The sequence below is a fragment of the Tyto alba genome, unplaced genomic scaffold (genome assembly GCF_018691265.1).
Source record: "Tyto alba isolate M040663 unplaced genomic scaffold, T.alba_DEE_v4.0 Super-Scaffold_1, whole genome shotgun sequence".
Classification (NCBI taxonomy): domain Eukaryota; kingdom Metazoa; phylum Chordata; class Aves; order Strigiformes; family Tytonidae; genus Tyto; species Tyto alba.
The window spans coordinates 36280640-36293598 of NW_024881261.1; the positions used below are offsets into that span (position 1 = coordinate 36280640).

Genomic DNA, 12959 nt, shown 5'->3' on the forward strand with positions numbered 1-12959 from the left:
TCCTGCTCCCCCTCAAGGGCCAGTGCCCACTGTAAGTGGGTTTGTGCTCTGTCACTCCTTACTGTTTTGGTGATTCTGGTGCACTTCCAAACCACCATCCCTCAAATACAAATTACAGTTGTAGTAGGCCAAACAGAATGATCAAACTTACACACTTGAGATGATACGAAATAAAGTATTAAAAATACTATGAATTTTTTACACTTATGTTTCCCTATCAAAGCACACTCAGTTCCAGCTGTAATTCATACAATCTCAAAAAGGGAGATTACTTAATTTTCTCATAATTTGCATTACTACCCTATCAAAACATCTTAACTCTTTTAGTAGTGATATTAAATAGGTGTACTGAAAAAAGCAAAGTGCAAGCATTTGTTTAATAAGATGGTGCCATTCTCCAGCCCCTTTTCAGCCTATTTTGATGCACTAGACACAATAATGACCTTGCAAAAGTATTTCAAGTGATGTAAAAGTTCATAATTACAAATCTTGTCAGAATTTTTTCTTAATGGCCATGTATTCTGTATGGGTCAATCTTGAATCCATCACATTTTTAATTACTCTTTCTGATTATGGAAAATACATGTTTTTAAAGGCATGGCAGCACAGTGTCAAACAACATCCAGTTGGGAGTGGCTATAAGAGTACAAAATTTGAATGAAACCAGCATTCAGAATCAAACTGAAAAATTTTTAAAAGTTTGAGAAGAAGAAACATGCAGTTTAGTACCTCAAGTTCACTATCTACGCTTAAATACCAAACCAGAATGGTCAAATCCAAAGACAGCTGCAATTATTTGCATAATATACTGAGCTACAGAGTGAGCGGAGAATAAAATCCATTTCACAATGCAGAATTACAGGTTAAAACAATTGGCCATGTCTATGTAACAACAGGTTCTAAACTAGCTACAACTCAACAAGAGAAGTCATGAAGCCTTAACAGTATCCTTAGTATAGTCACTCTTTGCTCAGCAGTTTTAAGAAAACACACATGCTGCTAGGACTCAGTAGGAAAAGTAATAATAATAATAATGGTGCATGAAGGGAAAAGAGTTTGTTTACTCTCCCAGCACAAGGCCTGAGGGCCCCTCGGCTGAAGATGCAGAAAAGCAGAGGCAGCGAAGTGAACCATGAACTGTGGAACTCGCTGCTGTAGGACGCTGCGGGAGCTCAAAGTGGCCTCAAAAAGCAGTTGGGCAAATTCAGGTGGCACAGGACTACTGAGGCTCCTTGGGGAAGATTCCAAGTAAAAGAGTATTTTCCTCACCCTACACTCTCCTGTAAGCACCTGGACTAGCTACAGGCGGACAGTTTGTACCTCAGATTAACCCACAACAGCAGTTCCCAAGTGAAATAGAGAAACACCTGCGCCACAACTATTTATACTGGACCTTTTAAAGAGCAGGCCACGCAAACACCTGTAAGACACACCCTAAGCATATATTCATCCTGCCTTTGAGATGGTGGAAGCAGATGTGTGACCACAGGTCTTTAAAGGACTGAGTTCCTTTAAAGGTGCTCTCCTGCCAGTTAACCCGGGGACGTGAGGGCACTTCCCGGGAAGTCTTTTGCCAGCAAGGGAAAGAGTTGCCAAGTCACACTGCACCCTTGGGGTGAGCATGCAATGACTGCAGGGCCCTAGTTCCTGCTGGCTGCGAGGATCTCTCCGTTTTAAGACGGGACACTGCGATGCCAGGTGAGCTGCAGCGGCCGGGAGCCCAGCTCAGCTCCCTCCCCGGCTGCTCGGGGCTCCAGCAGCACCCTCAGAGGCACTGACACCAGAAATACCACACCTAAGGAGGATGACTCTTAGCCCTTACAGTGGGGTATCACCACCTTCTTAGCCCAACCCTTAAAGCATCTCCAGGTACTCACTGCCAGCCCCCGACAGAGCAGAGCCTACGGAAATCTCCAAGAGCCCAGCAGGCACCGGGCTACGCCAACCCCTGCGCTAACACAGCCTGCTGCAAGCTGCAGCCAGGGCAGGGCCGGCGTGTGGGCTCCCCCCATCTAAAGACAGCAGCCACCTCCCTTATCTCCTCAGCTACCAGCTCCCTTTGTTTATCGCCAGCCGAACCTCAGCACCTCAGCGTGCGTTAGGAGATCCGTACCTTGCCCGTGGATAGCTACACGTAGGTCCCAGAGTACTCAAGCACTGCTGCTAGCAGGTGCACCCAAATAGCCCCTGTGCAGAATTAAGCCACAAATAATTAAATTAGTTTCACCTTCAAAATCTTTCAAAGACAAGGCAAATACAATTTCTAGAGGAAGTTGGTTTTTAGCTACAGTCTGCCAGCTCTGTTCTTTCTAATGGAAAAGCTGGTGTACTTGCTCAAAAAACTTACCTTTCGTACTTCTACTCAAACTGAAGTCTTGACATAACGTTAATCTTTTGCTTCCTCACTGAAATTCCTCACATAATCAGACACAGGGCATCAGCAGCACATTATTTTGTTATTTCATAGAAGATCAATAAAGTATGTTCAAACCCAAGGGAGATGCAGGAACTCAAGACTGTTCAGTCTACTGGTAACAAGACTATTACATCTGTACATGCAATACTTTTGCACAGTTCTAGTATGGCTATGGTACTGCCACAGCTGGTTTTAGGTGCTTCCCCCACCTCCAGTTGTCTTGTGGTCAGAAGATGAAAGACATCTTCCTCTTTCAACAGATCTGCATCAATGCAGAAATGGGGAGGCAGAAGTTTGGCGTTAGAAAGTTTTAGCATACTCTGCTTGCAGAAAGGAAGTCACTGTAACAGGTAACACCAAGTAAAATAATGTGTATAGGCATGAATAGGCTCCTTTCCTCAAGAAGAAAATATTGATGACTCAGTCAAATGGTCAGGGAACTCACGTGTATAGAAATATAAACAGAAAAGAGTCAAGGAGATTTCTTGGGGCTCTAAGTTATAGTACTAAATCTGGTTATGGCAGGTGACACATGATGCTCTCAGCCTTTTGACGCCTAGGTAAGGTTTTTTTTTTTTAAGTTATTGCTCCTAACTTGGTCAACACAAACCTGAACAACACAGTGAAAGACAAAAACAGTAGCTTGATGATTAGTTCACCCAAAGCCCACACTGACCTACCAATTACCAAACACCCACTCGGTAAGCAATGGGAACTGTCCCTTACCAGGAGAAACACGTATTTTGTTCTCTTCCCACCCCTCCCCCCCCACCCCCTCAACAACTAAGACAGTTGTACATAATAATACACACAGGTACACAGTTCTAGTTGCACAACAGAGAAAGTCAACACAGCCATTCTCATGGTGCTCACTATATACCAGTCTATCATGATGAAACCTCTATTATTAAAAGAAAGCTTTCATTCTGTGTTTATCTTAACTGCAGAACCTCGTGTGCCTTCAAATAGAGCCTCTTTTATAGTGGTTTATACTTGACTACATTAAACTTCATTTATTCCTGATAAATCAAGTTTATTACAGCAGAGAGCAGTGCAATGAATTAAAATACTTTTATAAGTAGCATATAAACCTTCTTGAAGGGAATACCACGGCTTGGTGCTCTACAGTAATAACAACCCTATTAGTAGTAACTCCCATAAAGCACCAAAGGAAACAAATCATGCTTAAGCAGGGCTCTCTGCTTTAATAGTTCTACACAGGTACAGGGCAACAGCATTCTTAGATTTTTGCTGGAAAACAACAGACAAGCTTCAGCTGTACATGTAGTAGAAACAGCCTGTATAGTTCTGTTGTGCAAATTCAATCTTCAGCCCCGTACTAGCGTGATGCAATCAATCCCATACACAACTGCACCGCTATGACAAGTCCTCCTTCAGTGACCACGATGGAGATGGATACGAGTTTGACATGCAACCAGCATTCTCCAGCAATAATTCTGAATCTTTGTCAAAATGCTCATCTAATTATGAAATAAAAATACTTAAAGATTTTTATTTTAAATGCTCCCACTGCAGCCCAAACTACTACTATCCCCCAGCTACCTGCACTGTCCTTTTTAAGGAGTGGTATGCAAGCTTTCCTGAATAATTGCAGATTTGGCAAGGAAGAAGGCCCTAGCCTTTCTTCATTAACGCTACGGCTATTCTAGCTAAGCATAGAATGGATTTTTTTTGTTCCCCTTCTCATATGATGCACAGTATCAAATATTGTATGCAAAATGATACTTGATCCAAAAAAGAGAAAGCAGTTCCTACTGCCCACCTTTTTCCAGCCAGAGGAAACACTTATATGTACCACATCTTTGGAGATCTTTCACAGGACTGTTAACAGAACTAACGGCAATGTAAGAATTGCAGCAAGTATGAAAGTGATTAACAGAAGTAATATAATAACTAGTAATTGTTCTGGTACTACCTAAAAGTCTTTTACCTTGTTATGTAGATAATGTCTGTTTTGCAACAGGACACCTGTCTCACTGCACAGAATGAGCTAACACCTGTAAGATAATCAGGAGCATTTAGCAAATACCATCACGCTCTGTAGGACCCAACTCTTTCTTGCAGAGGTGGATAAAACCAAGGCCAGAATTGCAGAAAGATGTCTCAGGTGAATGCTGGCCCGAGGAACGTGACTCTAGCCCTGCTCTGCCAGTGGGCTCTTAACCTGACACTCAGCCAACCTTTCAACACCCCCGCACCCTCCCAACACTTACTGATGTCCACTAATGTTCCAAGAGAGTAAGAGTGTCTTGTGGATGCTGGAGAAACCTCTGCAACAACATGAAGTAGTTTTCAAAGAAATTTTAGTCAACAATAACTGCACTTCAAAAAAAAAAAAGGGCATCTAAGTTCTCTAGCACATCCTAAATCGGGCACCAAAAAATTGTCAAGTGTTCAGTAACTGTGGCTAGGATTCTGTCTCAGACCCCCTCATCTACAGAATAAAGCTCACTCATCTTATATGATTGATTGATATATATTAGAATGATATATATTAGATTGATATATATCAGCTTGATATATGAAAAATCCAGTACAGCAAAAATCAGAGAAAGTCCCACAGGGAAATTAAATACATATATTTAGTGCTGGGTTTAGATGATATACACTAAATTATACCTGGACCTGCACAACTGAACATAAAAAAACCCCTATTATTCAGTGAGCTCACCAACTGTGTACACTGAACGAAGCAAGAGTCTCATAGGAAAAAAAAAAAAAAAAAGCAGTACTTGATCATGTAATAATACACAAGAGAAAAAGGAAGAAGCCAGCTTTACATTAGCAACTTCCTAATTTCTGAATATTTGCCTTTGGAACCTTAGTGTTTCATAATTTAAAAACAAGTGTTTTAATATTACCTGGTAAAATGAAGGCATAACACTTTTTTTTTTTTTTTTCCTCTTTTCTCCTTTTCTTTCTTCCACGTATACTAAGATTAAGCTGCTTTAGTATTTGTTGGTTTCTTGTTTTTCACAAGAGGAAGAATTTCCCAGTCAGGTAACAAATGTTGGAAAAGATGGAATATGGGCTGCATACAAAGAAATTTCTAGAGGTTACACCGCATGAGAATGCTGTAAAAACAGTGTTAAGGAAAGAAAAACATTTTTTACTATACTGACTGCTTTGTATTATATCCACATCTACTGCCAGCACACAAACTGCATGTTACACAATTACAATGAATGAATTTCCCTGCTTATCAAGTGAAATCTTGGTACCCTAGCTGTACTCTCGATTTAATGCATGCAAAAGTTGCCCTCCAATTGAAGAAATATGCATGATGCAAGCATCCATACACATCAACCAACAAAGGTTTTCATTCAAGTCTTTTATTATAGCTTGAATTTTTTCACTGCATTTAAAAATCTAAAAAAAATAAATATTTGTTTCACAGCTGCAAGTCACATATGCATTAACACCACAAAATCTGGAATTTAACCAGAGGAGAAAAGTCAAATCCAAAAGTGTCCAGCTAAGCACAATCGTCTCAGGGCAATTATACTAAAAATAAAATCTTAAGAAAAGGGGAAGGGGGTGTTAGAGAGTTATTTCAAATGCATTTATCTGGAAAAAAGTGAAAATTCTATTAGAAACCATAAACTACGCTTTCAGCATTTAAAAATAAATGTTTAACCTCTTGACAGCAACAATTGTCTGGTACATCTTTTTCTTTTAAGCTGTATTCTTGACACATGGCTGCAGAGGTTTCAAATGATAAATTAACCTCTTTTATAATTGTGTCCACTTAATTACAGAACCAGTCCTTAAAAATAAAAGTGTATTAAGTCAACTTGTCCATCCACATATTAAAAATGCAGTTTTATATCGGCACTAAGTGACTGCTTTATGGATTGTACATTGTGAAGATGAATGTCTCTTAAACAATCACTTTCATTATTAAGGTTCTTAAAACAAACCAGAAAAATATATATCTTCAGAAATCAGAGTAGTCATATTTTTTGTTAAAAGCCATAAAATAAGCTCATATTCAATTACAAGCAATAGAAACAATACTGCTATTGGAACATAATTATTTTATCACAAAAATTTATTATTTACAAAATGAAAAGTTACCAAGTGAATTTATCAGGGAAAAAGTTAAATGTTCTTACTAAGTGATCTGAAAAACTTAAGCAAGTCTCCCATGCACTCCCACGCCAAATTGTTTGCATAAGGTGAAATGTTAATTCATGTTAGTGAAGCTTGACCCCCATTCACAATACTCTCCTTTTTATTTTAAGATGGCAAAATCCACATGGTTCTGCACAAGAAGGTATGTATTAAGACAGTTCCTCAATTTTGTTAATGTTTTTTGGCTCCCATGAATATCCGTACCACTGAACATTTTTGCAAACAATCAGTTATATTATCAACTCCATCATTTAATCCACTGAATTCACCACCACAAGAAAGACACAAAAAGCTAGCTTAATGATCCCACGTTACACAGAACTCTCATTTCTGAAGTTATACTAAACTGAAACCTTCGTAGTGATCTATGGCCTGGATCAACTTAGATTTTAGGGTTTCCTTATCTGTGTATTTTGGAAGATCAAGAAGATTAAAGCAAGTGTGAGCTACCGGAAGATAACCTTCTCCACCTCCTGTTGGTTGGATGACTAGTTTAAGACACTTCATTCCAAGAATTGGAATACGGTCACTGCCTGTCAGAAACACTGCCAAGAAAAAACAAACAAGGTCTTGAAAGTAGTTTAAGACTAACATTGTATATGTCATATATACACTTATAACAACTGTTCTCATTTTTTAATTACTCCAGAGGTGGTTAGCTTTTCACACTGAAGTCGTTCTGGTAAATTTGAAAAACAGGGAATAATGATTTAACCCAATCTCCAGATTCCACATATGAACTCTTAACCGTAACTCAACTAAAGCAAAACATTTCAGTTTAGCATATGAAATCAAACAGTCCTCAAAAAAAAAAAGTATGAAGTTCTTCATGCATCAGACTCTTATTTAAAATCCATTTGCTATACCTTTACTGAGCATTTGCAAGCATCCTGTAAATAAATAGGATCAGTTTGTTCAATAACAAATTTATCTGAACTGGAAACTAATCAATGATCTGTTCTTGTAAAAAAGCTCATTCACTGGAAACTCTGATAACTCTGTTTTCTCCCTGTACACTTCCACTTATACCGGTACCTTGATGTATTTACAACCAGTTATAACTCCAAAATTTCATCTATGTGTAATGAAAAAACTGGAGAGTGTGAACCTTATGTCGGAACACAGAAAAAAATTCCTAGTCATCAGATAAATGACAGTTTAAGTTATTGGGGTGTGGGTTTGGTTTTTTGTTTGTTTGTTTGTTTTGGTGGGTTTTTTGTTGTTTTTTTGTTTTTCTTTTTGTGGGTTTCTGTTGGTTTGTTTTTAATGCTGTTCTGGTCTACTGTGACCTTGTAACTGCTCACCACCTATAATTACTCAAGACAACCCCAGCAAAATCAGACAAGCGCACAATCAATTTCTTCTACTCTGACTTTTTTCTTCCATCACATCATTACAGATATTTCCAACTGCCTTCTTCTAGCAAGAGCCTGAAATCACAGTGACCCTGTTCAGTGAGCAACTTCTGTGAAGTAGGTTCAAATACTCACGCAAAAACTGTTTTTTCTTCTCCAAAGACAACTCATGAAAAACCTCCCAGAATATTTTAATTGTAGGATGGTCTGCCCAGTATTCTCCTTTGTATTCTGTGTTCTAAAATGAGCAGGAAATCAGGTTATTGTTCGCACGTAGGACTAGTAGGATAATCTGACATTAAAGTAGAACAAATGTGGTTTGTGTAAAGCGATACTGCAAGTGACATACTACTGTTTTCCTTAGTCAGTTTTCTTTAGCTGTTCAGTCTGATTTCAACTATAGGGACAGATACATATACTGCAAAGTACTTTCAATCCCAATAAAGTAGTGACAGTCTCACAAGTGAGTTTTGGCAATCAAGAATATTTACTTCTATTAACTGTGTGAATTCTGTTCACTTTCCCCTTTCTAACATAATACATTGTATACAGCTGCTTTTTGGTTCTGTGGACTTCTCTTCCTCTCTCTTCTGATTTCCTCCAGAAATGAGATGGAAAAACTTTAAGCAGGAAAGTAAACAGTATTTTAGTGTCTCCATCCATTGACATCTTAAAAGAAGTTCCTCACTCATGCAGTCAATCCAATCAAGGCTGGCAGTCACATTAATTAAAACAGAGCTCAGAAGGACACTAAGATTTTGCTTCTGCATCTTGAAATTAAAAATACATGAGACAAACAGGTAACTATGGTTCTTACCTTCTCCAATTCCTTCCAATCATAATTTGTGTTCCCAATCACCATTGCCTGCAACTCGCTGGGCTGGAAGAGCTGGAGCACTTTACCTCCACATACTTTGTGGAAGCCTGCATGGAATGCACTGAATAAGGAAGCCACAGATTTATTGAAGATATAATCCACATATGCATCTACAAAATCTTGCCTGTACAAAGAAGAAAAAAAGAATTATGTTGGGGGGGAAGCACGTCACCCTTCTACTAATAAACAGTAGCCATTTCTGTATAGAATACAGCACAGAAATTTAAGCAAAATGGATCTTAATGCATTATATTCTCTGCTTCATGTTACAACCATAGTGAAGACATCAATGAAAATGGCACATAAATGCATTTCCCCACCATGACCCCCAAGATAAAGTCCATAAAGTGCAACAGAAAACCAGTAACATTTCGCATTAATTATTTTAGGCACAGTAATTTCTCTTATTTGTATGCATTGCAACGAACTGGACTGAATGGCAACAAGCTTAAAGGCTTGAATCACATGCAACATTCTGAAATCAACTAGTCAAACTTGCTGCTCTATTAATTGAAAAAGATACTTGCACTAAAAACGCAAATCAGCTTCAAACGGACAATGGAGTCCTATACAGTAGAAAGTCCAGTGCAAAGGAGCGAGCGAGCGTACTGAAAAACAGGCGCCTGTTGTTATCTGTGCTTTGGTACAAGTTCTCTTACCTTGTTGGAAACATCTTCTTCCACAGTATTTAGGGGTAGATTTTTTTAATCATCATTTTAGTCAATCCTAGTTAACACTGTTAGTTTCTAAACTGGCAGAGTAACTTCAGTTATAGATTACAGTTATCCTACCAACATCCATTCTCGGTGGAAGCTCACAGAATTTGAAGAACATCCACAGTATTCAAATAACATCACCAGTAATTTGAAGAATCACCTAAACACATTTTTATGATACATTTATTCAAGTTGTTGAATGGAAAAATACTGGAGATGAGCAAAGTGGCAAATCACTCTCCTCCTCTTCCAGCACTCAATGAGATACCCATTTTATGCACACTGTCATTAGCAGAGAGACAGGTAACTTGTGCAATACTAACAGGGGAAGGAAAGGCTGCTCTAGAAAATATTCACAGTAATAAACTAATTAGAATTATTATACTCTATGTTAGTATTTTTCAAACTGAATTGAATCCTCATGGAATATCTGGATCTTGAGAAAGAGGAATTTTTCGTTGCTGCAAGACAACAGGTGACAACAGTGCAGCAAACGTTTCATGGGCACCTTGAAATTTTTCTCGTAATTCAACTCTAATTTTACTGGCACTTTGTGACAGAAAACCAAACCTCCAGAGAACTTCAAAGCTATCATGTTTAAGTATCAAATCCTCAGCTATGAGCCAAGGATTAAAAAAAGTGTGACACATGGGTGGTGATTGCAGTTGGTAATGGTAGTATAAGTCAGGGGGATAATAATCACTCCATGTGGGATGTACTGTCACTGTACATGGCTACGTACAGGTTTATGATATCCTCAGAATCCTCTATTATCACTTTTCTCTACAACAGATCTAGGCAGTTACAGAAAATGTTGCTCAAAACATCTTCCCTCTAGTAACATGCCTAGAGGTACATTTTTCTCCCTCGTTCCTCCAACGCACAGCCTAGGTGCATTCTGTTCTCACTGAGTATGCTCCTTCCATTCAATTCTACATTTACTCTGAGAGAAGTCAAAGCACAGAGGATTCGTGAAAATTAAAGAACAGACAGGAATACAGGAGAGAAATGGACAGAGAGAGGAAAACGGCAGTATTCTGCAAAAAAAACAGACAAAAGCACCACCAGATATATTCTGCCTATCCTGCAGAAGCAGAAAGGGAACAAAGGGCAGGAAAGGCTGCTTTTATAAATAGAAGAGAATCCTTGACCAAGGGAAAAAAAAACAGCCCTCACAGAGTCTTCTGACAATAACACTAGATAACATTAGATTAATTTATCCACTCTACAAAGGGAACACTTCTCTGAAATAATATTTCATATATAAATATTTGCCACATAATGGCATTTAGGTTGACGTTTTCATCATTACTCACTAAATTCCAATTATATATAGCTTTATGCAGAACCACAACCATTTTTAATCTCATAAAATGAAGACCATGTAGTCAAAATTGCCCCTCCCTGGAAAGGTTCAAGGCCAGGTTGGACAGGGCTGGGAGCACCCTGGGCTGGGGGAAGGGGGCTCTGCCCGGGCCACGGGGGTTGGGTAGAGATGATCTTTAAGGTCCCTTCCAACCTAAACGATTCTGTGATATCTATGAAAATGAGCCCTAAAGACCTTCAAAGTACTTCTAAGTTCCAAGTGAAAAAGAAGTATTAAAGCATTCTGAGTACAATCAGATAGCCTCTCCACAGCTGGCGAATCCTTAAATACAATCCCTCTTTTAACAATACACAATAACAGCTTGGAAAAACAACCAAAGTAGTTTTATCTCCAACATTAGTGTAACAGCTTGGCAAAGGATATTTATAGCAGCCCAGTTACATTCCCAAGGCAGATACCAACACTGAACTACCCTGTAACCCGTAAAACTCACCTATTTTGTTTGACTACAGGAATGTCAGCACCATTAGGAACAAGCTCTTTAATTTCTGTTGTACCAAAATTTTCCACAGTGATCTATTTAAAACAAACAAAAACAGTGTAAATCTTATTTACTGCACAGAGTACTTCTTCCCACCACTTAGCTAACAGCATTATGAACGGCAGACACATATGCTAAAATTCCTGGAAATCAACAGCTGATAGTTTTGCTCAAACATTCCAGAGACAGTTATAATAGATGCTATGAGCTTGATACAAAATACTTCAAACACTGTATAAAACTTACAGTAAAGTTAAGACAAAATGCTTCTTCTATGTCATCCTCTGGATAGTCCAGTAACTGTTGCATTCCCCTGCAAAATAAATTACAAAGTACTTGTACCAGTGGAAAGGAAGATGAACCTATTTGCCTGAAGTATTCTTTAAGCTTTGATAATTCAAGTTTAAAAAAAAAAAAAAATTAGAATATTTTTACTGTTACTTCCTTTATTAGCTCATTGACTTGCACCCTGTGCAGCACTGGGAAATCTCAAGCACTTCTTTTGCCATCACTTGCAGCGTTACTTCCTTTTGATTATATCCAGGTGTCAAGAGAGAAGATTCATATCTTAGTTTTTAGCTATGGGATTCTCAAACCAGAGGCAGTAAGTACTTAATAACCACTGATGGGCCCTTCCATGAACTTGTTTGATTTCTCCTTGAATCTAAGGGAAGTTTAGCATTCACTACACTGAGGCAATCAAACATCCATCTCCACTCGTTTGAACCTCCTACCTGTTACCGCTGTGCAAATCCCTACTCAAGGGCTGACGTTTAGCATGTATTTGTTCCTGAAAGAAGCAAAAATGTTTCCTTGATGGACTAAATAAGCCATTGGGAACTAAAACTGTATTCACACCTAGTGTTATAAAACTAATGGCTAAAACTCAAAGGTTTGAATTTCAAATATTATTTTCCCCTACAATTCTTATAGGATAATAAACCAGAAAACACAAATACTAAAACCCAAGCATTTAGAAGCAGGTGTTTAACAGCAGCATGTATTCTTCCTCAAATGACATGACGGCTGCAAGGTACTCTGGGCTATTTATCCTGTTAGTGTGAAAATAACACATTTTCTCTACGTTATTAAAGGAAAATGTTGAATTAGAAATTAATTCCTAGGAACACTCATTTTTCTTTCTTGCTTACCTGCCAACATCTGGCATCAGCTCTTTTAAGTCATCCAGGGATGGTTTCTTATTCAGTAACTTTTTGTACAAAGCCAAAGGGAAATGAAGGTCTACAATAGTAAAATTATATATTGCTAGCCCACAGACAACACCAATCAAATGAAACAAGTCACTGTCTTCAAAGGTCTAAGAACAGAAAACAGACAAGATGGTTTAAGATAAAGAAGTTATTTTAATCTTGCAGAGTCCAGAAAAAAGTGTACAAAGCAGTATAATCTGAGTGAGTTTCATTTATATTTTCTTTAAATACATATGTATCCAATAAGGAAAACAGGATAAAGTTTTAACCAGCTGAGAGAGACTGAAATCCAAGGAAATAGAACTCTTTACTTAAAAAAAAAAAAAAAAGCTAAGATGTAACACAAAGTATGCTTTAAGTG

General features: G+C 38.2%; 1 protein-coding gene across 4 annotated transcripts in view; it reads right to left on the reverse strand.

Annotated features, from left to right (window-relative positions):
- Window positions 1–5749: 5749 nt before the first annotated feature.
- The window catches only part of HERC4 (HECT and RLD domain containing E3 ubiquitin protein ligase 4), a 36328-nt gene continuing 29118 nt past the window's right edge, over window positions 5750–12959 (reverse strand). For all 4 annotated transcript variants that reach the window (XM_042789563.1, XM_032994609.2, XM_032994607.2 and 1 more), the window contains 6 exons: window positions 12539–12705; window positions 11634–11700; window positions 11340–11422; window positions 8744–8927; window positions 8062–8164; window positions 5750–7116 (listed from right to left, as the gene is read on the reverse strand). In XM_042789563.1, the coding sequence (XP_042645497.1) occupies window positions 6908–7116; window positions 8062–8164; window positions 8744–8927; window positions 11340–11422; window positions 11634–11700; window positions 12539–12705 (813 nt within the window). In that variant the 3' untranslated portion in view covers window positions 5750–6907. The remainder of the gene's footprint in view (window positions 7117–8061; window positions 8165–8743; window positions 8928–11339; window positions 11423–11633; window positions 11701–12538; window positions 12706–12959) is intronic.